This window comes from Oryx dammah, unplaced genomic scaffold (assembly GCF_014754425.2).
Source record: "Oryx dammah isolate SB20612 unplaced genomic scaffold, SCBI_Odam_1.1 HiC_scaffold_11077, whole genome shotgun sequence".
In the NCBI taxonomy this organism is placed as follows: domain Eukaryota; kingdom Metazoa; phylum Chordata; class Mammalia; order Artiodactyla; family Bovidae; genus Oryx; species Oryx dammah.
In genome coordinates, this window is record NW_024080471.1 from 1,227,399 (window position 1) to 1,254,726 (window position 27,328).

The window sequence follows — 27,328 nt, forward strand, 5'->3', positions numbered from 1 at the left end:
TCCCTTTGGGAATTCTACCAAAGATGCCACTTTGGCAGGAATTCCCAGAGAGATGAGGGCAGAGGACACTCACTGAGCTAATAAGATCCATCTAATCTCCTCTAGGATCAATGCATTCACCAAATCTAAGAACGCTGTTCTGTATGACCACTGATCACTTTCTCTGGTTGTTTTAATCTCCTAGTTCAGAAGTCCTAGATAGGTCTCAAGGGGAAGGAATCTCTTCATAAGGTTTCTCTTTCTTTTAGAAACAGATGTTTTATCTCTTTGGGGAAGAATGTGTAGGGGAAAGGATCTAGGACCAAAGTGAAGAGGCCCTGAGCCCTGGAACACTTCACCAATTGAAGGTAAGACCCCAGAATCACCAAAAAGATTGAGGAGTAATGACCAGTGAGGTACTGGTTCAAAGGTGACACAAAGCAGAGTATGATGACTGCACTGGAGTGACCACTGGACTTGACCAAATGGAAGCAGGCTGGCTGACCACCTAACTTGCTGTTCAAATGATAAGTTTACTTTAAGGGAAAAAAAGGCAACTTAAATGTCCATCAACAGAGGAATGGATAAAGAAAATGTGGTACATATATGCAATGAAATATTACTCAGCCATGAAAAGGAACAAAATTGGATCATATATAAAGATACTGACGGACTTAGACACTATCATATTGAGTGAAGTAAGTCAGAAGAACAAATATCATATATATTACTGCATATATGTGGGATCTAAAACAATGGTACAGATGATCTTATTTGCAAAACAGAGATAGAGACACAGATGTAGAGAACAAATGTACGGACACCGAGGAAGGAGTGAAGGGTGATGGGATGAACTGGGAGATTGGGACTGACATACATGCACTATTGATACTGTGTATAAAATAGATAATTAATGAGAGTCCACTGTATAGCTCAGCAAACTCTACTCAGTGGTCTGTGGTGACCTAAATTAGAGGAAACTCCCCGAAAGAAGAAATATATGTATACGTATCACTGATTCACTGTGCTCTACAGTAGAAACTAATACAAGATTGTAAAGCAACTGAACTCCAATAAAAAAATTTTAAAAACAAGAATTACAGTGGAACAACTGGTATAACAGGGATTCCCAGAGAAAACCTATATATTGGTGACTTCGAAAAGGGTGTCAAGAAAATTACCTAAAACCTTTTTGATCAGTACAGTAGCCATTGGCAACTGGTAGCTATTGAGCACGTGAAATCTGCTAGTGGAAATTTAAAAATTTTCTGTAAATGTGAAATAACACACCATATTTTAAAGACTTGGTACAAAAATGACATCTTAGAAAGCAGGGAACTAAAATGGATGGGAATGGGTGAATTTAATTCAGATGACCATTATATCTACTACTCTGGGCAAGAATCCTTAAGAAGAAAGGGAGTAGCCATCATAGTCAACAAAAGAGTTGGAAACACAGTACTTGGGTGCAATTTCAAAAATGAGAGAATGATCTCAGTTCATTTCCAAGGCACACTATTCAACATCACAGTAATCCAAGCCTATGCCCAACCACAGATGCCAAGAAGCTGAAGTTGACCAGTTCTATGAAGATCTACAAGATCTTCCAGAAGTAACAGCAAAAATAGATGTCCTTTTCATCACAGGGGACTAGAATGCAAAAGTAGGAAGTCAAGAGATACCCGGAACAACAGCAAGTTTGGCCTTGGTGTACAAAATGAACTAGGGCAAGGGCTAACAGTTCTGTCAAGAGAACGCACTGGTCATAGCAAACAGCAATTTCCAACAACCCAAGAGACGACTCTACACATGGACATCACCAGATGGTCAACACTAAAATCAGACTATGTTCTTTGCAGCCAAATATGGAGAAGCTCTATACAGTCAGCATAAACAAGACTTGGATCTGACTGTGGCTCAGAGCATGAGCTCCTTATTGCAAAATTCAGGCTTCAATTGAAGAAAGTAGGGAAAATCACTAAGGCATTCAGGTATGACCTAAATCAAATCCCTTATGATTATACAGTGGAGGTTACAAATAGATTCAAGGGATTACATCTGGTAGACTGAGTGCCTAAAGAACTATGATGGAAGTTCATAACATCATATAGGAGGCAGTGACCAAAATCATCCCAAAGGAAAAAAAAGGAAGAAGGCAAAGTGGTTGTCTGAGTAGGCTTTAAAAATAGCTGAGGAAACAAGAGAAGCAAAAGGCAAAGGATAAAGGGAAAGACATACCCAACTGAATGCACAGTTCCAGAGAATAGCAAGGAGAGCTAAGAAGGCCTTCTAAAGGAACAATGCAAAGAAGTAGAGGAAAAAATAAAGTGGGGAAGTCTAGAGATCTCTTCGAGAAAATTGGAGACATCATGGGAATATTTCATGTATGGATGGGCATGATAAAGGACAGAAATGATGAGGACCTAATAGAAGTAGAAGAAATTAAGAAGAGGTGGCAAGAAAGCACAAAAGAACTATACGGAAAAGGGATGACTGTACAAAAAAGTGGGATAACCACTACGGTGTGGTCACTCACCTAGAGCCAGACATTCTAGAGTGTGAAATCAAGTGGGCCATAGGAAGCATTACTCAAACAAAACTAACAGAGGTGGCAGAATTCTAACTGAGCTACGTAAAATCCTAAACCAGATGATGCTGTGAACGTGCTGCACTCGTTATGTCGGCAAATTGGAAAACTCAGCAGTGGCCACAGGACTGGAAAAGGTCAGTTTTCATTCCAATCCCAAATAAGGGCAATGCCAAAGAATGCTCAAACTACTGTACAGTTGTGCTCATTTTGCATGCAGGCAAGGTAATAACTCAAAATCATTCAAGCTAGGCGTCAGCAGTATATGAACTAAAAACTTCCAGATGCGCAAGCTGGATTTAGAAAAGGCACAGGAACCAGAGATCAAATGCCAACATTCATTGGATCACAAAGAAAGCAAAGGAGTTCCAGAAAAACATGTACCTCTGCTTCATTGATTACACTAAATCCATTAACCTGTGTGGATCATAACAAACTGGAAAATTCTTAGAGAGACAGGAATACCAGACCACCTTACCTGTGTCTCCTGAGAAACCTGTATGTGGGTCAAGAAACAACAGTGGAACAACTGACTGATTCAAAACTGAGAAAGGAGTAGGACAAAGCTGTCTACTGTCACTCTGCTTGTTTAACTTCTGTTTAAAGTGCATCATGCCAGGCCGGATGACTCACAACCTGGAATCAAGACTGCCAGGAGAAACATGAACCACCTCAGATATGCAGATAATAAAACCACCCCAACAGCAGAAAGTGAAGGGGAACTCTCTTGATGAGAGTGAAAGAGCAGAGTGAAAATGCTAGCTTGAAACTTAACATTAAAAAAGCTAAGATCATGGCATCCAGTCCCATCACTTCATGGCAAATAAATGAGAAAAAAATGAAAGCAGTGACAGATTTTATTTTCTTGGGCTTCAAAATAACTTCGGACATGACTGGCAGCCATGAAATTAAAAGACGCTTGCTCTTTGGAAGGAAAGCTGTGATAAACCTAGGCAGCACATTAAAAAGCAGGGACATCATTTTGCCAACAAAGGTCCATACAGGCCAAGCTATGGTTTTTCCAGTAGTTATGTACAAATGGACCATAAAGAATGCTCAGTGCCAAAGAATTAATGCTTTCAAACACTAGAGAAGACTTGAGTGTCCCTTGGACAGCAAGGAGATCAAGCCAGTCAATCCTAAAGGAAATCAATCCTGAATAGTCATTGGAAGGACTGATGCTGAAGCTGAAGCTTCAATACTTTGGCCACCTGATACAAAGAACCAAGTTATTGGAAAAGACCCTGATGCTGGTAAAGACTGAAGGCAAAAGGAGAAGAGGGCATTAGAGGATGAGATGGTTAGAAGGCATCACTGACTCAATGGACATGAATCTGAGCAAACTCTGGAAGATAGTGGAGGACAGTGGAGCCTGGCGTGCAGGAGTCCATGGGATTGCAAAGAGTTGGACACAACCTAGGGACTGAACAGCAACAAAGAGACGTTTACATTCTTTTTTACATTGATGACATGTTTTGTTGCTCGTGTTTAAATGATAATACTTTACAGATGCTAAGTTAAGCAATACATCAGTAAAAGTTTAAAAATATTTTAAAATACTCTTAGTGATAAATATTTATTATGGTACACAGCTTTTTTAAAAAAAAAATTGGTTTTATCTTAACTACTTACAGTAGTTACCCCAGGCTCTTAAAACATCTGACAAAGGCCAAAGAACAGTGCTTCTTTAATCAATCTTTTTAAATTAATGAATCCCCTATCTTATCCCTAGTCCTTAATTTCAATGCAGCTAACTTGCACAGTCAATTTTAATTATCTAGTGTTAAGTGAAAGGAAAGGGGATAAGGACAGAGGAGAGGCACAGAGCTAATTTATGTTGCAAGATAAAATGGAGATAATTCCTACCCTGGCTATACCTCTGGCACCAGCCTACCTCTCAGCTCCATCCTCCTGTCAGTGGTGGGTGACCTAGACCAGGACTAACAGGAAGGCTTCAGACAGCTATTGACAGTACACATGGAAATAAAAGAACAGACCCTGGTTTCTAATTTAGAGTTGGCTGACACCGTGACTTGTTTTTCCAAATCTGAGGCTCGGACAACATGGCCCACTTGATTGGTGGTAACAACTAGCTGTTACTGTTTACTATGCTCATTTAAATCACCTTTCTCCAAGTATTCTTCAAATAGTCTAAGATATGTGTTTTAGGACTCGAAATCCTGAAAAAAGACATTAGGGGCATACCTTGTGATTACTCCGTCAGTTCTTGTCTGTTGACCTATTTATACAGACATGTGGGTGCTGTTACAGACACAGCCACTTGACTCATGCTGAGTCTTAATCATATCTGTTCAAAGCCTATGCTTTAAACTTTTCATGTAGCTACATCTTGTCAATGTGAAAAATCTTCTCTTCACCTTTGGTAGCTACAGGTCACTGGGAAGACTTTCTTCTGTTGTCCAAGACAGAATTAATTTGATCACATTCTGCTCGATTCCTTTACATTCCTGCCTTTTCCTCATCATCTTGATGTGTGTGTGTGCATAACTCATTTGTATATTCATTCTACAAACATTTACCAAGCACCTACTAGTGTCAGACACTGTTAGACATTTGGGAAGAAATAACAAATTAAGAAATAAGGCATAGCCTTCCTGTAACTAGGATTGTAAACTGGTGCAGACACTATGGAAAACAGTATGGAGGTTCCTTAAAAAGTCAAAACTAGAACTGCCATACCCAGCAATTTCACTTCTGGGTATTTACCCAAAGAAAACAAAAACACTCATTCAAAAGGATATATGCACCCCTATGTTGACTACAGCATTATTTACAATAGTCAAGATACAGAAGCAACCTAAGTGTCCATCAATAGATGAATGGATAAAAGGCGTATATACAATAGTGTATTAGTCATAAAACGAACTCCTGCCATGGGCAACGACATGGACGGATCCAGAAGGTATATTGCTAAGTGAAATACATCAAGAACAGAAAGACAAGTACTGTATGATCTGACTTATATGTGAAAGCTAAAAAAAAAAAAAAAAAGTGAAAATAGACTCACAGATACAGAGAACAAATGAGTGGTTGCCAGAGGGAGTTGGGGAGGTGAAACAGATGAAGGGGATTAGAGGTACAAACCTCCAGTTATAAAATAGCAACAGGAATATAACATCCACCACAAGCAGTATGGTCAGTAATATTGTAATAACTGTACGGGAGTTGCTAGACTTATGATGGTGATCATTTCGTAATGCCTGCAAATGTAAAATCACTTACATTGTATACCTGAAACATAATATTATATGCTAACTATATTTCAACTTAAAGAAAGAACACACAGCCTTAAAGAATGTCTGGTGCATGGGCAATAAAGTTTACTGAATGAATATAGTCCCTGGCTTGTGGATCTCAAGTTCTACACAAGGAGACAGTTATGCAAATAACTGTACTTGACTAAGACAAATGCTAGCGTGAGAGTGTATACGCAAAGCAGTGAAAGCAGAGAACCAATGGCCTGCTTCCCTGGGAAAAACAGGGAAGGCTTCTCAGAGGAGGTGATATGTGAGTAATGCAAAACTCTTAAAGGCATGAAGTCCAGAGTTTATACTTGAACATCACACTGAACAAAGTAAATTAAAAGCAGATTACATCTAAAACGATGAAAAGTCAAAGCTCACTTGATTTGTTCTGTTTACGCTTGGGGCTGCCAATAGAAGCTGCAAATTCGCTATGACTTGCAGGACCTATTCCATTTCGGTCTCTCCAGTTGTCAGATTCGCTTCCACTTCCCAGGTGCTCACGACTGCTGGACCTTGAAAGGGACACTGATGAACCCTGTAGACAAAGCCAGACAGGAAAAATGCTTAATAAGGTGAGATTCCCAGAGTGGGAGGAAGAAAGAACCCACATTAGACCCCTATCATTTATGTCAGTTGCTGGCCATAGCAGTTACCCACAAATGTATATTCTCAAAAACAGGGTGTGGGACCTGTTTATAGTCTTTTCCTCCATCTACCGAAAGTGTTTTAGTTGCTCGGTCACGTCCGACTCTCCGCGATCCCATGGACTGTAGCCCACCATCCTCCTACGTTCATGGGATTTTCCAGGCAAGAATACCAAGGACACTGGGTCATATACACATGGTGAAGTGTTCTTCCTTCATTATGAAGATGTTGATAAGAGGGTAAGCAGAGGAGTTCTGAGTTCAGCTCAGTTACTCAGGCACGCCTGACTCTCTGCGACCCCATGGACTGTAGCACACCAGGCTTCCCTGTCCATCACCAACACCTGAAGCTTGCTCAAACTCAGGTCTGCCAAGTCAGTGATGCCATCCAGCCGCTCATCCTCTGTCGTCCCCTTCTCCTTCTGCCCTCAATCTTTCCCAGCATCAGGGTCTTTTCAGATGAGTCAGTTCTTCGCATCAGGTGACCAAAGTATTGGAGTTTCAGCTTCAGCATCAGTCCTTCCAATGAACATTCAGGGCAGATTTCCTTTAGGATTGAGTGGTTTGATCTCCTTGCAGGCCAAGGGATTCTCAAGAGTCTTCTCCAACACCACAGTTCAAAAGCATCAATTCTTCAGTGCTCAACTTTCTTTATGGTCCAACTCTCACATCCATACATGACTACAGGAAAAACCATAGTTTTGACTAGATGGACCTTTGTCGACAAACTAATATCTCTCCTTTTTAATATGTTGTCTAGGTTGGCCACAGGCTTTTCTTACAAAGAGGAAGCATCTTTTAATTTCATGGCTGCATTCACCATCAGCAGTGATTCTGGAGCCCGAAAAAATAAAGTCTGTCACTATTTCCATTGTTTCCCCATCTGTTTGGCATGAAGTGATGGGACCAGATGCCATGATCTTAGTTTTCTGAATGTTGCATTTTAAGCCAACTTTTTCACTTTCCTCTTTCACTTTCATCAAGAGGCACTTTAGATCTTCTTCACTTTCTGCCATAAGGGTGGTGTCATCTGTATATCTGAGGTTACTAACATTTCTCCCAGAAATCTTGACTCCAGCTTGTGCTTCATCCAGCATGACATTTCACATGATGTACTCTGCCTAGAAGTTAAATAAGCAGGGTGACAATATACAGCCTTGATGTACTCCTTTCCCAATTTGGAACCAATCTCGTGTCCCATGTCCAGTTCTAACTGTTGCTTCTTGACTTGCATATAGATCTCTAAGGAGGCAGGTCAGGTGGTCTGGTATTCCCATCTCTTGAAGAATTTTTCACAGTTTGTTGTGATCCACACAGTCAAAGGCTTTGGCGTAGTCAATAAAGCAGAAGTAGATGTTTTTCTGGAACTCTCTTGCTTTTTCAATGATCCAACAGATGTTGGCAATTTGATCTCTGCTTCTCCTGTCTTTCCTAAATCCAGCTTGAACAACTGGAAGTTCACAGTTCACATATTATTGAAGCCTGGCTTGGAGAATTTTGAGCATTACTTTGCTAGCATGTGAGATGACTGCAATTGAACATTCTTTGGCATTGCCTTTCTTTGGGATTGGAATGAAAACTGACCTTCTCCAGTCCTGTGGCCACTGCTGAATTTTCCAAATTTGCTGGCATATTGAGTGCAGCAATTTTACAGCATCATCTTTTAGGATTTGAAATAGCTCAACTAGAATTCCATCACCTCCACTAGCTTTGTCCGTAGTTTTGTTTCCTAAGCCCCACTTGACTTTGTCAGGCTCTAGAAGGTGATCACACCATTGTCATTATCTGGGTCATGAAGATCTCCTTTGTACAGCTCTATGTGTAGTCTTGCCACCTATTAATATTTTCTGCTTCTGTTAGACCCATACCATTTCTGGCCTTTATTATGCCCATCTTTGCATAAAGTGTTCCCTTGGTATCTCTGGTTTTCTTGAAGAGATATCTAGTCTTTCCCATTCTATTGTTTTCCTCTATTTCTCTGCATTGATCACTGAGGAAGGCTTTCTTATCTCCCCTTGCTATTCTTTGGAACTCTGCATTCAGGTGAGTATATCTTTCCTTTTCTCCTTTGCCTTTCACTTCTCTTCTTTTCTCAGCTATTTGTAAGGCCTCCTCAGACAACCATTTTGCCTTTTACATTTCTTTTTCTTGATCACTGCCTTGTACAATGTCACAAACCTCGGTCCATAGTTCATCAGGCACTCTATCAGATCTAATCTCTTGAATCTATTTGTCACTTCCACTGTATAATCGTTAAGGGATTTTATTTAGGTTATACCTGAATGGGCTAATGGTTTTCCCTACTTTCTTCAACTTAAGTCTGAATTTGGCAATAAAGAGTTCACGATCTGAGCCACAGTCAGCTCTCAGTCTTGATTTTGCTGACTGTATAGAGCCTCTCTATCTTTGGCTGCAAAGAATATAATCAATCTGATTTGGGTACTGACCATCTGGTGATGTCCACATGTAGAGTCTTCTCTGGTGTTGTTGGAAGAGGGTGTTTTCTATGACCATTGCATTCTCTTGGCAAAACTCTGTTAGCCTTTGACCTGCTTCATTTTGTACTCCAAGGCCAAATTTTCCTGTTACTCCAGGTATCTCTTGACTTCCTACTTTTGTACTCCAGTCCCCTATAATGAAATGGACATCTGGTGGAGTTCTGAGAGCCCCTGGTAAAAAGAGTCACTCCTGTAAGATTTGGAGGAGTAGGTGCTAAGATTCCTGTTTGGGGGAACCACAAGGCAAGTCCTCCATCTGACACAGTCGAGATTCTCTGCCTAGTATCTCACTCGGATGAGCAGGGCAGTGCTGCAGCCACACCCAGAGCTTTGAGAGGAATCGAGCTCACAGAATGGAGAGCAGAGAGGAATCTGGCGCTGTCCTGTGTTCAGTTCAGTCAGTTCAGTTCAGTCGCTCAGTCGTGTCCGACTCTTTGCAACCCCATGAATCGCAGCACGCCAGGCCTCCCTGTCCATCACCATCTCCCGGAGTTCACTCAGACTCATGTCCATCGAGTCCGTGATGCCATCCAGCCATCTCATCCTCGGTCGTCCCCTTCTCCTCCTCCTCCCAATCCCTCCCAGCATCAGAGCCTTTTCCAGTGAGTCAACTCTTCTCATGAGGTGGCCAAAGTACTGGAGTTTCAGCTTTAGCATCATTCCTTCCAAAGAAATCCTAGGGCTGATCTCCTTCAGAACTGACTGGTTGGATCTCCTTGCAGTCCAAGGGACTCTCAAGAGTCTTTTCCAACACCACAGTTCAAAAGCATCAATTCTTCGGTGCTCAGCCTTCACAGTCCAACTCTCATATCCATACATGACTACTGGAAAAACCACCGCCTTGACTAGATGGACCTTAGTCAGCAAAGTAATGTCTCTGCTTTTGAATATACTATCTAGGTTGGTCATAACTTTTCTTCCAAGGAGTAAGTGTCTTTTAATTTCATGGTTGCAATCACCATCTGCAGTGATTTTGGAGCCCCAAAAAATAAAGTCTGACACTGTTTCCACTGTTTCCCCATCTATTTCCCATGAAGTGATGGGACCAGATGCCATGATCTTCATTTTCTGCATGTTAAGCTTTAAGCCAACTTTTTCACTCTCCTCTTTCACTTTCATCAAGAGGCTTTTTAGCTCCTCTTCACTTTCTGCCATGAGGGTGGTGTCATCTGCATATCTGAGGTTATTGATATTTCTCCCGGCAATCTTGATTCCAGCTTGTGTTTCTTCCAGTCCAGCGTTTCTTATCTCACCCAAATAAGCACATGATCTGTCCAGCAAATGACAAGTGCCTGGAAATCAAAATGAACTCTCCCAAATCAAAGTAAAAATAGTAATTTAAAAGATCTCAAAGTTTACACCTAACCTGCATTTATTCATTCTTTATTCATTTATTTAATCACTATATTACAGGTACTATACTTTACACTATATATCTATAGTATTAAGGTCAACGTTTTCTAATAACCCAAGTTTCATGTTTACTGGGTAATTCCAAGAGAATCCTTTACTATTCAGGTCACTGAACTCCATTCAGTCCCACGGCAGCACACCGACAGCTGACAGTGCCCGGCTGCAACACTTCTTTCCTCAGGGCATTATGATGCCCTCATGACACCACTCTCAAGACTTCCCATCTGCCCCACTGCATCCCGACTGTAGGGTCTTCCTCTCTGTTCTATTCCAAATGTCAGGTTTGGTCTTCACATTCCTTATCATCTCTCTCTACACTTTCTCCTTAAGTAATCAGTAATCACAACCTTTTTCAAAGCTTAACAACAGCCATTGTCAAGAAGCATTTAACAGGAGGCTTCCTGTGTGCTGTTCTGGATCTGTCAGAAATCCTCTGTTCCTTATTAATTCCTGAATATTCAGGAATTAAGAGGAGAGGCAAGCCTCTCCCAGGGCTGAGGGATCCAGGCATTTCCTTTGTTAGTTTTTCTGCACGGTGATAAGTAGCCTCTTCCTTCTTGTGAACCATATGGTAAAAGTGATTATTTACAACTCTCTCTTTAATATGGATCACCTATGTTTTGTAAGTCTGGAATTTTAATCTTTATCTTTGCTGAGAATAACTACAGTATATATGCCTACACCATGTTGATGAAAACACCTTTGCTCCATCGGAGCTCTGGTCCCCGTGTCTTTCTTTCTCTCTCTCTCTCAGGCTATTTCTTTGGAGTGCAGAGGCCCTCTGAGTTCACTTTCCTGCCCCAGCTTCTAAGACCCTCTGAGAAGGCGCTTTGCACCTTCACCATATTGAGAGGGCGCCTGAGGCCTTTGTGAACAGAGCAAGCCCCTTGCAGGGGCTTTATTGGCTTTCTGTGTAAACCAAGGAATATCAGCCTCTTTCTCTCCTTTACTTTCTTATCGTCGACTCCGGACCACCAAGTTCCAGTCCATTAAAGGACCGCAACAAGCCATGACTGAAATTGTTACCTCTGGGTTTGAATTCTCTACTGAAATTTAGCATCACGGAGTTGCCAAGCTGACACCTCCATTTTACTGTCTCACAGACATGATAAACTTAAGAGTGTTTGAAACCGTATTGTTCACGATCATCCCCACCAGCTACATTCAAATCTACTCCTCTCCCAGGATCCCTGCATCTCAGTAAATGATGACCATTCACCCCGTTGCTCGAGCCAGACTTCTAAGAGCCAGAGTCATTCATCCACTCACTATATCCAGTTTGTCAGTTTATCAGTGTCGTATCTAAACGTGCCCTAAATCTACCTACTTTTACCAGTCTCCACCAGTGACATTAATAGCCTCTTTAATGGACATTGATTTTTTTTCTTGCCTCCCACCCCAATAATCCATTTTCCATGAAACAACTAGGTTGTAGGTTGTTTTTTTAAATGCAAATTAGAACAAAACTCTCAGCATACAGTCCTATAATAATCCCTTGCCAGTACTTTACCATGGGCTGAAATGCTCCATAATCAAGTCTCTGCCTGTCTCTCCAGCCTTATCTTCAGTGCTCCACCACCCTATCCACCTTCTGCTCCATGAACTTACCAGTTTGCTCTGACTCCAATATGATAATGCCAGCTGTTTCCCTGGCCTAGTACTATTTCCCTAGATATTCACAAGGTTGGCCCTTTCTTGCCATGTAGGTCTTAGCTTAAATGTCATTTGCTCATTAAAGCCAGCTAAAACTACCCAATATAAAATAGCCCCTGTTTCATATTTACCAAGAACTTTTATTACTTAATGCCTTCTGGTTAACTTTTTATATATTTCTCTCTACCCACCAAAAAAAAGCTCTATCCGTGAAAGCAAGAATCTGTATTCAAGCATTGTATCTAATGCCTAGAACTGCATCTAAAACACAGGAAATGCTTATTGATAAATATTTGCAGAATTACTAGATCTCACAGTTACCTTTTCCTACATCTATGGGATCCCTTTTGCTGACTTTTGGGAAGGGGCCTAAGGAAAGGAAGGCTCCTCACACCAAAAAAATGGGTTTTGCAGCTAAAACCATCATTAACATTATTCAACCAGATAAATTCCATGCAGCAAGAGAAATAAGAACATGCTCAAAACTGGTTAATTACCAGGAAAGAGACCATTATGTAGTATTGTAGTATAGTATTTCTATATATTTTAAAATTTCTGTATCTAAACTCTTTTTGAGTATTAAAAAGTCACTCATCTAAGATCTAAGCTGATTTCATTCACACAGTTATCTCAGATCTGGCTAAACATGATGTTTTCTAAAAACATTAAATAAAAAATAATCTTGTGATATTTAGCAGTTTGTTGTGATATGTTAGAAGACAACAAACTGGTAAATATCACAAGATTATTTAGATTTGTAAGACTTAAAATAGTCAGACAACCTCATTACTCTTAGGGGTAAATTTAAAACCTTTTAACTTCCGATTCAGGTTTTATCTGCTCCAGAAAATACGCAACCATTTCTAATGCCTTTAAAGAGATAAGTGGCAAAAAGAAAAGGAAAATCCAAAACTTTTTTAGTTCTGTTGATGTAACAGAAATACTGCAGGTCAAAGCAACCTTTTGTGTGACCTTTGCTGTTCCAGTATATCATTAAGTGGACAGGGTCATACTTTTAAGTCTTGAAGAAAACAAAAATAAGCCTAAAGCTACTTGCTTCTTATCTAAAGGAGTTCTTTGGAAAAGTCTAATTTCTCAAAAATGCCTTAAAACTGGAAACAGTCGCTCAAGTCTAGTTTCTCAGTAATGTGAACAGGGTGTTCAAAGCATCAGTTTCTTGCCTAAAGCAAGCTTCCTAGAGCAGGAAACCCATGTGCCTTAATCCCCTTGCACACTGGGTAACCCACACCAGTCAGGACCCATTGGCTAAACGTGCTTCTCCAGAGCATTCTACTTGTCCATTTGGTTTTGGTTTTCTTTGGAAAAGAATAAGGGAAAAGAGTGTTTCTAACTACCCCCTATTTTTTTTTTTAACTTTTTATTTTGTATTGGTGTCTAGCCAATTAACAAACAATGTTGTGATAGTTTTAGGTGAACAGTGAAGGGACTTAGCCATACATCTTCATGTATCCATTCACGCCCAAACTCCCCTCCCACCCAAGCTGTCACATAACATTGAGCAGAGTTCCATGTGCTATACAGACCTTGTTGGTTATCCATTTTAAATACAGCAGTGTGTACATGTCAATCCCAAACTGCCTAACTATGCCTTCCCCCATCCATCCCCCTGGCAACCATAAAGCTCGTTCTCATAATCTATGAGTCTGTTTCTGTTTTGTAAGTTCATTTGTATCATTTCTTTTTAGGTTTGACATATGAAGGATGTCATATGATATTTCTCCTCTGACTTACTTCACTCAGTATAACAATCTCTAGGTCCCTCATGTTGCTGCAAATGGTATTATTTCATTCTTTTAGATGGCTGAGTAACATTCCATTGTTTGTATATATGTACCACATCTTATTTATCCATTCCTGTCAACGGACATTTAGGTTGCCTCCATGACTTGGCTACTGTAAACAGAGCTGCAGTGAACACAGGGTGCATATATCCTTTTTGACCATGTTTTTCTCTGAATATATGCCCAGGAGTGGGACTGCAGAGTCATCAGTCAGTTCAGTTCAGTCGCTCAGTTGTGTCCGACTCTTTGCAACCCCATGGACTGCAGAACATCAGGCTTCCCCGTCCATCACCAACTACCAGAGCTTGCTCAAACTCGTGTCCATCGAGTCGGTGATGCCATCCAACCATCTCATCCTCTGTTGTCCCTTTCTCCACCTGCCCTCAATCTTTCCCAGCACCAGGGTCTTCTCCAATGAGTCAGTTCTTCCATCAGGTGGCCAAAGTACTGGAGTTTCAGCTTCAGCAACAGTCCTTCCAATGAATATTCAGGGCTGATTTCCTTCAGGATGGACTGGTTTGCTCTCCTTGCAGGGTCATAAGGTAGCTCTATTTTTAATTTTTTAAGAAACTTCCATCGTGGCTATACCAATTTACATCCCCATCAACATTCTCTCCAGCGTTTATTGCTTGTGTATTTTCTGATGGTGGCCATTCTGGCTGTAACTACCCTCTGATTTTAAAATAGTGCTGCAAGTGGAGATGTGGTAAATCTTTTAAAAAAATTTTAAGCCCTCTCCACTTTTCCCCAGGTCCTTCTCAATTCCCACCCTGTCCCTATGTTCTAACCCATTAATTGCCCAGTTTACAATCCCTCTGAGTTTTAGCAGAATAAAGAGGAGGGCAGGGATCCACAAAGAGCAGCTGCTTCAAAGTATCAGATCATGCCAGGTAAGGGCCCTTTTACCTCCTTTCGATGGCTTTGGGCCATATGAAAGTCCTCCACACTGCAAGAATCTAGAACCATTCCCTAAGAAAGCCTGATTCTCTCTCTTATCACCACTGTTTAAAGGGGCCGTGAATAAAAGCAGGTTACCTGGTGAATGTCCTGGAACTGATCTCGCTGGTTTCATCCTCTCCCCGACCTTTCAATGTGAACGAGCTGTTAGACATTAGCCAGAAAGGTGGAACAGGCTGGCCCGAGAGAACCAAACCAAGAAAAGCCCCAGGAGAGACTCAGCCACTGAGTCAGGAGCCTGCAAACTCAAGCCCACAGAGAGTGGTCTATTCGTCCTTGGACAAGACCCAGAGCAGAGGCCCTCCAGCTTCTGACACCGTGTCTGAGTCATTCCCCTTACAGTAGGTCTCTGCAGAGCAGTGTTTCCAGGAGGGCGCCTGCATCAGAATCAGACTAGGTTTTTGATGAAAATGTAAATTACTGGTTCCTGCTGGCTGTTTCCCTGACAAGTGAGATGCTGGGGGAAGAGTCTGCATTTTTAGATGCACCAAGTGATTCTTATATCTTTTAACATGGGGTCGCTAAGAGTCGGAGAGGACTGAGCAACATCACTTTCACCTTTCACTTTCATGCACTGGAGAAGGAAATGGCAAGTCACTCCAGTGTTCTTGCCTGGAGAATCCCAGGGACGGGGGAGCCTGGTGGGCTGCCGTCTATGGGGTCGCACAGAGTCGGACACGACTAAAGCGACTTAGCAGCAGCAGCAGCAGCAGCAGAGCATTTATAAACCACCTTGTACGGAAAAGAATTTGCCGGCAATGTGGGAGACCCGGGTTCAATCCCTGGGTCAGGAAGATCCCCTGAAGAAGAAAATGGCAACCCACTCCAGTATTCTTGCCTGGAAATTCCATGGACAGAGGAGCCTTGTGGGCTGCAATCCATGGGGTTGCAAAGAGTCAGACATGACAGAGTGACTAACACTAACTAACTTGCTATGTACCCTCTGAGCTAAACCATTAGGAAAACGAGGATAAAGAAATTTTGCAAAATGAATTCAAGTCCTTTTTTCTAACAACTACTCTCATGACCTCAAGTAAGACACTTAACTGATCTGGGACCCTTTCCCTCACTAGGAATTTATAGGGATCAAATAAGCTCGTGGATGAAAATGTACCATATAAAACATCAAAGAAATAAATGAATGTGATTTATGGTAATTATTACTAGCACATTATGTGTTCATGTAACACTCTAAAGTATTCCTTTAGATATAAAAAGCATATCTAGTTTGAATGTACAGAAATACTTCCAGTAATAAGCATTCATATATGTATATGAATCACATCTTTCATCAGGCTCTTGGGTTTTCCTCGGGGTAAAGTTCTTTGGTGGAAATAACAGTAGTTGCTAAATATTACTGAGACTTCCTGCACACCACAGTAAGCACTGGATGCCTTCTCCCACAGCATGCTGAAAATAACTGCAATGAGAAAACGGGCTCCGAGGCGTGAAGTCACCCATCAAAGCTGTACGTCTGTTGGTGGCGGCTGTCAGGTTCCCATAGCCCCTGCATTTGACAACTACTTTATTAGAACGACCATCATTTCAACCTGTCAGACTATTGGTCTCTGAGAACAGAACTGAATTAGCATTTCTAAACTGAACTATTTCATCTCTGAAATGACAGAAACATAATCAACCACCTAAAGCTCCATTCTGCTGAAGGTGGGGGTGAGCAGACGACTGCAGCTATCAGTGGAAGCCTAAGAATGAGCACAGCCGTTTTCAAGGTCTCTGCCAATGAAAGGAGATGTTGACTTTCTCTCAGAGCAATAATGGCAGAAAGAGGGGTGTATACCTCCTAGGGCCTCAAATCTTTCATAATGCTTCCTGCATTCTAGCTGCCAACAGTAACTTCAGACTTTAAATATACCCCGCCAAGTCGCTACTGTAAGTCTGACAATGAACTTTGCAGGAGACTGTGCTTTTTAGTATTTCAATAGTACTTTCTTTTTCACTTTCTCAAAGAGACAAAGGGGGAAAAAATCGCATGTTTGTATTTGCCTTTCATCAACATTCTAATTTATTACAAAGAAAATGAGTGGAGAAATGAAGGTCAATCTGCAAATGCTAGTGATCAGACTAACAATTATGAAATGCTTAACCAGTATTTGTTTTTGAACCTCCAGTGGTCTGACGGAACATTGTGATTCTTGGACCATTTTCATCCATCTTTTACGTTTGTGCAGTCTCTGCAGTTGTGTGTGTGAGTGTGTGCGTGTGCACGCATTCTAACTCCACCTGCACTTGCAAAAGACTTACAGCCAAAATCTGACACTCTGCGACTGAAGAGGCCTTGCTGACTGAGTCACGTACAGCCCGGCCGAGAAGCAAGGAGCTCTGGGTTCCTTCTCCCTATGCTGAGGATGCCAGCTTCCCCGTCTCACCCCTAAGCCCTGCAGCGAACATCTGGGAAGCATAATGTTTTGGCGCTCTTGTTTGTGATACTTCCTGCGGTGTTCCTGGCACATCTGAATACACTGAATTTTTAACTCAGATCTCAGAACTTGTTTTTGTTGAATAATTGCTTTTTCCCTCTCTGGTGGGCTTGCGAGTGATACCCTGGAATGAAGGAATTCCTTATACACTTTTTATGGCATATTACATATGCCCTTTGCTTAATCTCAGCCCTGCTCTCAGACGTTCTCCCCTAACAAAAACATATTTATCCAAATATCCTTCACAGCTGATCAACAACTTTGGAAGAAAACAAAAGATCATAATATATCAGATTGTATCTATTTCATAGCAATATGTATACAATATTAGAAATTAAAGCAAATCACCATTAAGAAATTGTCCTTATGTAACTAGAGAATGGGAGAGGAGGGAAGATGGTTCTCTTTTGCTGAGAGAATCGACGGGAAAAGTAAGTAGGGCATGACTCTACAAACCTCAAAGGTGGTCGTCATTGTGGGCTTATATGACACGTGGTTGGCCCTTCTCAGCTCCTTGATGGTTTCAGCAGGCATGGATTTAGAAAACCCCAGCCCACTCCAGGTGTTTGTGGGTGTTCTGACCTCCGTCACCACTGGTTTCTTTAACATAGCTTTGGAAAAGAGAACATAAAACAAACGCTTGCTACTTTTAATGCATTTCTTAAATACAACATTGATGAGTATTTTTTCACTGATATATGTAAAGAAATTACCACTGAATATCATTTCTTAACACAAAACACCTTAAAATGTCTTCATAAAACATTTTATACAAAGTAACAGTAAATTTTAAAATGACACATTATTTCTTAACTGATCTAATGCTAATCTATTCAACCTCAACAAAGTTTATGCAACTTAAACCTAAATATTCTCAGTTTCCTTTTGTGAAAGTCCAGTTTCTCAATTAATATCAGTACTGAAAAACTTTTTATGTGTCTACTGAATAAAGTCAAAGTAGAGATCATAATGTATCACATACCTTTGGTTGCTAATAGCTTCTTCTGTTCATAGTCAAATGCCTAAAATAGACAGAAAATATCTTTATTGTCAGTTTATGCAAATGTCACACCAATACTCCACAAAAAGATTACACGACTACAGCCCATGAACCTGCCTGAGACAAACGCTAAGCTCTGCTCCATAATGTGACAGTAATCCATACAAGTCTGATAAACTTAAACATGTTTTCAAAACCAATTCATTATAATAATATACTACTTTTGACTTTAAGTCATGACAGTCACAAGAGTCAGAAATCTTCCTTCAAAGGGAAAAAAATTCCTCTTTATTATGAATATTTAACATACCGGGATCAATATATGCTAACATATAGTGAATAAGTTAATAAGAGTTATGCTAAATTTCAAAATAATGCATTCTCAAAATACTTTCAGGTTATCTACTATTGGCCTCCTTTGTTTCTCAAAATCCCCTCTTCATTTGGGTAAAATGGTATGATGTCACAACAACCTATGAAATTATGTAACTTAATTGGCATCATCTATGCTTTTAAAATCCTGAAAGATGACACTGTGAAAGTGCTGCACTCAATATGCCAGCAAATTTGGAAAACTCAGCAGTGGCCACAGGACTGGAAAAGATCAGTTTTCATTCCAATCTCAAAGAAAGGCAATGCCAAAGAATGCTCAAACTACCACACAATTGCACTCATCTCACATGCTAGCAAAGTAATGCTCAAAATTCTCCAAGCCAGGCTTAAGCAATACATGAACCGTGAACTTCCAGATGTTCAAGCTGGTTTTAGAAAAGGCAGAGGAACCAGAGATCAAATTGCCAACATCTGCTGGATCATCAAAAAAGCAAGAGAGTTCCAGAAAAACATCTACTTCTGCTTTATTGACTATGCCAAAGCCTTTGACTGTGTGGATCACAATAAACTGTGGAAGATTCTGAGAGAGATGGTAATACCAGAGCACCTGACCTGCCTCTTGAGAAATCTGTACGCAGGTCAGGAAGCAACAGTTAGAACTGGACATGGAACAACAGGCTGGTTCCAAATAGGAAAAGGAGTACGTCAAGGCTGTAAATTGTCGCCCTGCTTATTTAACTTATATGCAGAGTACATCATGAGAAACGCTGGGCTGGAAGAAACACAAGCTGGACTCAAGATTGCCGGGAGAAATATCAATAACCTCAGATATGCAGATGACACCACCCTTATGGCAGAAAGTGAAGAGGAACTAAAGAGCCTCTTTAGTGGCTCTAAACTAAAGAGCCTGCAGATGGTGACTGCAGCCATGAAATTAAAAGACGCTTGCTCCTTGGAAGGCAAGTTATGACCAACCTAGAGAGCATATTCAAAAGCAGAGACATTACTTTGCCAACAAAGGTCCATCTAGTCAAGACTATGGTTTTTCCAGTGGTCATGTATAGATGTGAGAGTTGGACTGTGAAGAAAGCTGAGCACAAGAATTGATGCTTTTGAACTGTGGTGTTGGAGAAGACTCTTGACAGTCCCATGGACTGCAAGGAGATCCAACCAGTCCATCCTAAAGGAGATCAGTCCTGGGTGTTCTTTGGAAGGAATGATGCTAAAGCTGAAACTCCAGTATTTTGGCCACCTCATGCAAAGAGTTGACTCATTGGAAAAGACTCTGATGCTGGGAGGGATTGGGGGCAGGAGGAGCAGGGGACGACAGAGGATGAGATGGCTGGATGGCATCACCGACTCAATGGACATGAGTCTGAGTGAACTCCAGGAGTTGGTGATGGACAGGGAGGCCTGGCGTGCTATGATTCATGGGGTCGCAAGGAGTTGGACACGACTGAGCGACTGAACTGAACTGATGCTTTTAAAGTGACATAAATGACACATGTCTAGCTTTAATAGTGACACAAGCAGAACATTAAAACTAAACCTAAATAAAAATATAAACCTAAGTTAAAAAATGAAAGTTATTTATCTTGTATGGCACAGGACTAGGGTGGCACCATTTGTTCTTCTCACCCACACTGAATAAGTGACTGAGGCACAGATGAGTCTATAGAGAGACCGAGGTAAGTTCTGAAGAAGTCCAGATATGGCTACATCTCAAATGCTGACTCCGGGCTCTCACCTCTCGTGTTTCAGGAACTTAGGCTTGATTTTAAAATTTCTCTTATAAATAAAAAACTAAGAAGAGAGACATATACATATATATGTTTATTTACTTTGCTATACAACTGAAACTAACACAATATTGTAAATCAACTATACTTCAGTAAGTTAGGAAAAAAAAAGTCTCAAAGACAGGTCAAGAACCCATTGACAAGAGCCCTTTGGCCCTTCCTCCCGGAGGACTATACCATCATATGCAGGGTGTCCATATGATTTATGGTCTGAAACAGGATTCTTCTAAAAGCAAAAAGTACTACAAATGATTGGGTCAAAATAATGAAAGTAAACTGGCCGACTCTGACCAACCCAAAGGAACATGGCAGTAAATGGGGAGGGTCAGATTTTTAGACAACACAGTTTGATAATGTTTTTGAAATCCTAGGTCTAAAATGGCTCTAGGAGTTAAAATCAACTTTTAATAACTAATGTCTAAGGCAAGATGAAGGGAGAGTCTAAAGTTACTTGTTCAATAAATATTTATTGAGTGCCTTCTTGTTCAATAAATATTTATCGAGTGCCTTCTGGTTATAGATACTGTGCTACACTTTGTGGAAGAATAAAACAATGAATCAAAAATAATCTATAGCCTCAAATCACATGGAGGCTTAGCAGGGATGAGTAAGAGAAATAACCACAAAATAAATGAGAAAGTGAGATAAATGTGAAAAGAGAGCTGGAGATTCAGAAGTCCAAGAATGGTCAGGAGACAAAGGTCATCTTTAGCTCCAGAAATCACAGAAGTCTTCCATCTCTCTCCCTATCAAAGCTCAGTAATTCTTATCATTGACTTCTTAGTGTTTTCAAAAGTCAGCTCTTCATTAATGAAATAAATAACATCTATTTAAATTGAAACTCTATCACCAGGAATACTCTCATCCATCTTAAAAGAAAGGAACATGAAATGGTTCACTACAGGTATAAACTTGATGGGACTCACAAGATGGATGAAACTCACAAAAGGACCATAAGGTAATCTGATACTTTTTAAATGAGAGAGCTTTAATGTATAATAACTGAAAATATGTCCACCAGAGAAAATGTAATAAATGTTTGTTTTTAACTTTGCACCTTGTAAAGGCCATGGCTTTTGTAAAAACATTCATGAAAATGTCCAAATGCAAAGAATTAGTATAAGCACACAAGCAGGACTGTGCTGTAGTCTTCACTGGAATTACAGAAGTATAATTTAGTTTCATGAATTAATTTCTTTGACATATTTGTGACAACTTCTTTATTTCTAAGATTTTGTGAAGTTTTTTTCTTTTTTGGAGGTGGGGAGAAGGAGATGATATATCTTACTATGAAGTAGGTACGTCTACCCATTAACTCAGACGCTGAAGCCAAATGTTTATAGACATCTCTAAAAGCACAGAATCCTTATCTTTCATATTGTGATCAATATAAAAATCAGATTTTCAGAAATCTGATTCCATGATCAATAGTCATGGTCATTCCATGATCAATAGAATCTGATTGATTCCGTGATCAATAGTCTTTTTTTTTTTTTGGTAATTGGACCAATAGTTTGAAAATGAATACAGAGAAAATCTGTGCTAAGGAAACTGTGTAAGATAATCATAAAAATCTGTGAACCAACATAATCATCAATAATATTTAGTATCTCCTTTCAAAAAACTAAAGCCTCACATTAGTTATTTTTATAACTGTCTAAGGAGCACCAAACAAATTCATCTTCCCCATTTCACAGATAGAAGGAGATTATATCTATTTATCTAAGACTATGTCATGAGGTAGTAAATGCTCAGAAATAGTAGCTTGCATATTTATCTAAATTATTTAAGTAACAGATGAAAAATGTCATTTGCATAAGACACAGTGACATAAACCATGTTAGATCACTTTTAATATTTTAAAGAATTCTCCTCACTTAAACTAAATCCTGCATTTCATTTTTAATGTCTATAGCAAAACCAATTCCTAACTGCTGCTGCTGCTGCTGCTAAGTTGCTTCAGTCGTGTCCGACTCTGTGCGACCCCATAGACAACAGCCCACCAGGCTCCCCCATCCCTGGGATTCTCCAGGCAAGAACACTGGAGTGGGTTGCCATTTCCTTCTCCAATGCATGAAAGTGAAAAGTGAAAGTGAAGTCGCTCAGTCGTGTCCAGCTCTTAGGGACCCCATGGACTGTAGCCTACCAGGCTACATCCATGGGATTTTCCAGGCAGGAATGGGGTGCCATTGCCTTCTCTGAATTCCTAACTACTGCATATATATTTAAACTTAATTTTGAGTAGGCATCACCGAATCAATGGACATGAGTTTGCGTCAACTCCAGGAGTTGATGATGGACAGGGAGGCATGGCGTGCTGCAGTCCATGGGGTTGCAAAGAGTCGGACACAACTGAGCAACCGAACTGAACTGAACCGAGCATGCAGAAGGAAAACGGAATTTCTGCTCTACTGCTAAAGGCTCAGTGAATTCCCCATTTCCCTCAATCTAGACAGCTTATATTTGGATGACACTCCCATTTTTTTTCTTTTTTTTACTCATTACCTGCATGTTGACGTATGATGGCCGTGGGGCAAGGCGGGCCCTTTCATTGTTCTGTTGGGCGGCCCTCTCGGCAGCGCGCTCACTCCCCGGAGCCTTCTTGTCAGCCAGTGGGCTTTCTGCAGCACTCAGTTCAGGATCTGAGAGCAACCTGTCAGTGCTGCTGTGAAAGAAAGAGTTTGGAATTGTACACGCTACTGTTACATTCACATGGGCCACACCTCTGCTAGGGGCCACGTTTACTGTTTAGGCTTACCATATCCACCATTTACTGGCATTATCTCATGCAATCCTCACAGCACTGCTGTGAGGCAGGCAGTATTACTGTCCCCATTTTTCACATGAGGGAAGTACCTTATCCAAAGTCCCGCCCTTGGTAAATGGTAGAGATGGCATATGAACGCAGATTTGCTGACTCTCAACATGGTGTTGAAACTATTTCAAGATATATATTCACGCACAGTAAATATGTATATGACATTCTGTATATGGTACGTATGGAATAGACATACAGACAAGATTTCTAATTTGTAGACATCAAGGAGATATCTCTGACCCATGTTTACCTAATCTGAACATACTGAGTCGGTCTGAAAGCATGCAGATAACCCATTTCATCTGTGCACAACACACATGATGTTGCTACAAATCTGCTGTGATAAAGGCAGCAGATAAATAAACATTCTTTAGTATCTGTTCAGGGTGCAAGGAAAGAACACCTCATGAAAGTGCCTCTTCAAACGAGGGAGAGTTATCTGAATTATAAGAATGTAGAGTGCCCCAAATACGCACCTCAAGCTTAACTCCAACTGAAGGTTAAGCTCAAGTAAAACAGAAATAACAAACAGTATTAGTCAAAGAGCTGATTTGTTCACACATTCTTTTTTGTATCATTCACTATTTAGTTGTGCCAGGGGAATTCAGAGGAATTTAGAAAGGGCTATTAGAACACAACAGGAAGAGCAAAGAGCTTTGTTTGACAAAAGTTCACAGAGGCCTCACACGGGCTTGTGACCTGGAATTGAAAGGGCGTCTGCAGGTTCACCATTGAGCAGCAGCAACTCAGAGGGAACAGCATAAGCGAAGGCAAGGAAGTATGCAGTGCACATCACTGCTGGTTTTAAAGCCAGAATTATTTCTCTAACCTAACATTATTCCTCTAAGAAAGAAAGAAAGGAAGTGAAGTCGCTCAGTTATGTCCAACTCTTTGCAATCCCTTGGACTGTAGCCTACCAGGGTCCTCCTCTGTCTATGGGATTTTCCAGGCAAGAATACTGGAGTGGGTTGCCATTTCCTTCTCCAGGGGATCTTCCCAACCCAGGGATCGAACCCTGGTCTCCCGCATTACAGGCGGATGCTTTATCATCTGAGCCACCAGGGAAGCCCCCTATAACAAATAATGTTAATTTGTCATATTAGTACCATGTCAAGAAAAACACAGATAAAGCAGATTTGGACAAAATGGGAACAATGATAATCAAAGACTTTATAAAAGTAGAACAGATTTTTCTTTTCATAAAAGCAAAACAGATTTTGCTGAGGAATGGAGGAAGTAAGAGTAGAATTATTATTTAACACATTTTAAATCAACTATGCTTCAATAAAAAAATTTAATTAAAAAAAATACATGTGTTATATTTGCCTAGAGACACTCTATTCTGTAAGAATATAAAAGACAGTAGAGGAAATTGGGTGGATGAAATGGATGGGAGCAAAACTTTTCAATGTGGAAACCTTCCACTGTTTTGCATTTTTAAAACATGAACAGACTGCCTATTTGAAAAAATAAAATAAATGGAAAAAGAAAGTAAAGATAACACATTTGTTATCCTTAACAGTGCTATGGCAAGGGAGAACTGTATTTAATATAAGTAAAAGAAGTGAAAAGTCATTCAGTCATGTCCAACTCTTTGCAACACCATGGACTGTATATTCTCCAGGCCAGAATACTGGGAGTGGGTAGCCTTTTCCTTTTCCAGGGGATCTTCCCAACCCAGGGATTGAACCCAGGTCTCCCACATTGCAGGGGGATTCTTTACCAGCTGAGTCACAAGGGAAGCCCAACAATACTGGAGTGGGTAGCCTACTCCTTCTCCAATGGATCTTCCAAACCCAGGAATCAAACCAGGGTCTCCTGCATTGCAGCCGGATTCTTTACCAACTGAGCTCTCAGGGAAACCCCTATTTATATTTTATATTTAATATATAATATAGGTATTATATTCACAGTTTTTTGTAATAAGTAAATTCATGATACTACCATGTATTCATTATCAGAGTGAACAATTAACTAACTTGGAACAGGGAGCCATAGTTTAAGTTGGAAATTCAAAGCCAAATGAAGGAGAATTCACATTGAGAAAATTTCTTACAGCAAAATTCAAAGTTAAAATCACCATGCTGATTACTGAAGAGCAGAGAGAATGTTCAAGTTTCAGAGCGAAAGAGGTGGTTTAAAGGCTCCACATATAAACCCAACCAGCTAAAAGAAGGGCAGGAAAACAAAGATTTACAGAGACAACAGGCCCAAAATGGAGTCACTTGTGCTAAACCCAATATCAACAAACCAAAGCTTTCTAGCCTAACTGCAGTTTCAGCCTCTCCTTGTAATACAGTGTTAACAGTCTTATCTGGAATTTCCTGGCCAACACTTGTGAGGTAATCTGCCAGACAGAACCCTGCCTTCTCCCAAAGGAAGGTCAGTTCAGTTCAGTCACTCAGTCATGTCTGACTCTTTGCAACCCCATGGACTGCTGCACGCCAGGCCTCCCTGTCCATCACCACCTCCTGGAGCTTGCTCAAACTCAGGTCTATCATGTCAGCGATGACAAGGGGATCCTCTGTCATCCCCTTCTCCTTCTGCCTTCCATCTTTCCTGGCATCAGGGTCTTTTCCAATGACTTAGTTCTTCGCATCAGGTGGCCAAAGTACTGGAGTTTCAGCTTCTGCATCAGTCCTTCCAGTGAATATTCAGGACTCATTTCCTTTAGGATGGACTGGTTGGAGACTCTCAAGAGTCTTCTCCAACACCACAGTTCAAAAGCATCAATTCCTTGGCCCTCAGCTTTCTTTACAGTCCAACTCTCACATCCATACATGACTACAGAAAAAACCATGGCTTTGATGAGATGGACCTGTCAGCAAAGTAGTGTCTCTCCTTTTTAATATGCTGTCTAGGTTGGTCATAACTTTCCTTCCAAGGAGCAAGCGTCTTTTAATCTCATGGCTGCAGGCACCATCTGCAGTGATTTTGGAGCCCCCAAAAACAAAGTCTCTCACTGTTTCCAATGTTTCCCCATCTATTTGCCATGAAGTGATGGGACCAGATGTCATGATCTTATTTTTTAAATGTTGAGTTTAAAACCAGCATTTTCACTCTCCTCTTTTACTTTCATCAAGAGGCTGTTTAGTTCCCCTTCACTTTATACTATAAGGGTGGTATCATCTGTGTATCTGAGGTTACTGATATTTCTCCTGGCAATCTTGACTCCAGCTTGTGCTTCATCCAGCCCAGCGTTTCACATGATGTACTCTGCATATAAGGTAAATAAGCAGAGTGACAATATACAGCCTTGACATACTCCTTTCCCAATTTGGAACCAGTCTGTTGTTCCATGTCCAGTTCTAACTGTTGCTTCCTGACTTGCATACAGATTTCTCAGGAGGCAGGTCAGGTGGTATGGTATTCCCATCTCTTGAAGAATTTTCCACAGTTTGTTGTGATCTACACAATCCCATGGACAGAGTAGTCAGGCAGGCTACAGTCCACGGGGTTGCAAGAGTCAGACACAATGACTAAACCACCACCACACAGTCAAAGGCCTTGGCACAGTCAATAAAGCAGAAATAGATGTTTTTCTGGGACTCTCTCATTTTTTTGATGATCCAGCGGATGTTGGCAATTTGATCTCTGGTTCCTCTGCCTTTTCTAAATCCAGCTTGAACATCTGGAAGTACATGGTTCAAGTACTGTTGAAGCCTGGCTTGGAGAATTATGAACATTACTTTGCTAGTGTGTGAGATGAGTGCAATTGTGCAATAGTTTAAGCATTCTTTGGCATTGCCTTTCTTTGGGATTGGAATGAAAACTGACCTTTTTCTGTCCTGTGGCCACTGCTGAGTTTTCCAATTTGCTGGCATACTGAGTGCAGCATTTTCACAGCATCACTTTTAGGATCTGAAATAGCTCAGCTGGAATTCCATCACCTCCACTAGCTTTGTTCGCAGTGATGATTCCTAAGGCCCACTTGACTTCGCAGAAAGGTGACCTTGCCTAAAATAATTATTTCTTTTGTGGAAGACTTCCTTGTCCCTCCTTTTGGCTGCTTTAAAAATGTTTTCTACAGCATTTTGGAGCTTCTTTCTATTTACTAGATGGGATGCTGCTGATTCATGAACTGTTGAATAAAGCAAATTTGATCTTTAAACTGAGTTTAATTTTAGTTTTCTTTTTCTTT

General features: G+C 40.7%; 1 protein-coding gene across 6 annotated transcripts in view; it reads right to left on the minus strand.

Annotated features, from left to right (window-relative positions):
* The window catches only part of LOC120860451 (protein bicaudal C homolog 1), a 354,826-nt gene that overhangs the window by 11,827 nt on the left and 315,671 nt on the right, over positions 1-27,328 (minus strand). For 4 of the 6 annotated variants that reach the window (XM_040236253.1, XM_040236251.1, XM_040236255.1 and 1 more), the window contains 4 exons: positions 22,875-23,034; positions 18,220-18,259; positions 17,694-17,848; positions 6,211-6,367 (listed from right to left, as the gene is read on the minus strand). In XM_040236253.1, coding sequence (XP_040092187.1) covers positions 6,211-6,367; positions 17,694-17,848; positions 18,220-18,259; positions 22,875-23,034 — 512 coding nt within the window. The remainder of the gene's footprint in view (positions 1-6,210; positions 6,368-17,693; positions 17,849-18,219; positions 18,260-22,874; positions 23,035-27,328) is intronic. The other 2 variants (XM_040236254.1, XM_040236252.1) reach the window with 1 other exon arrangement.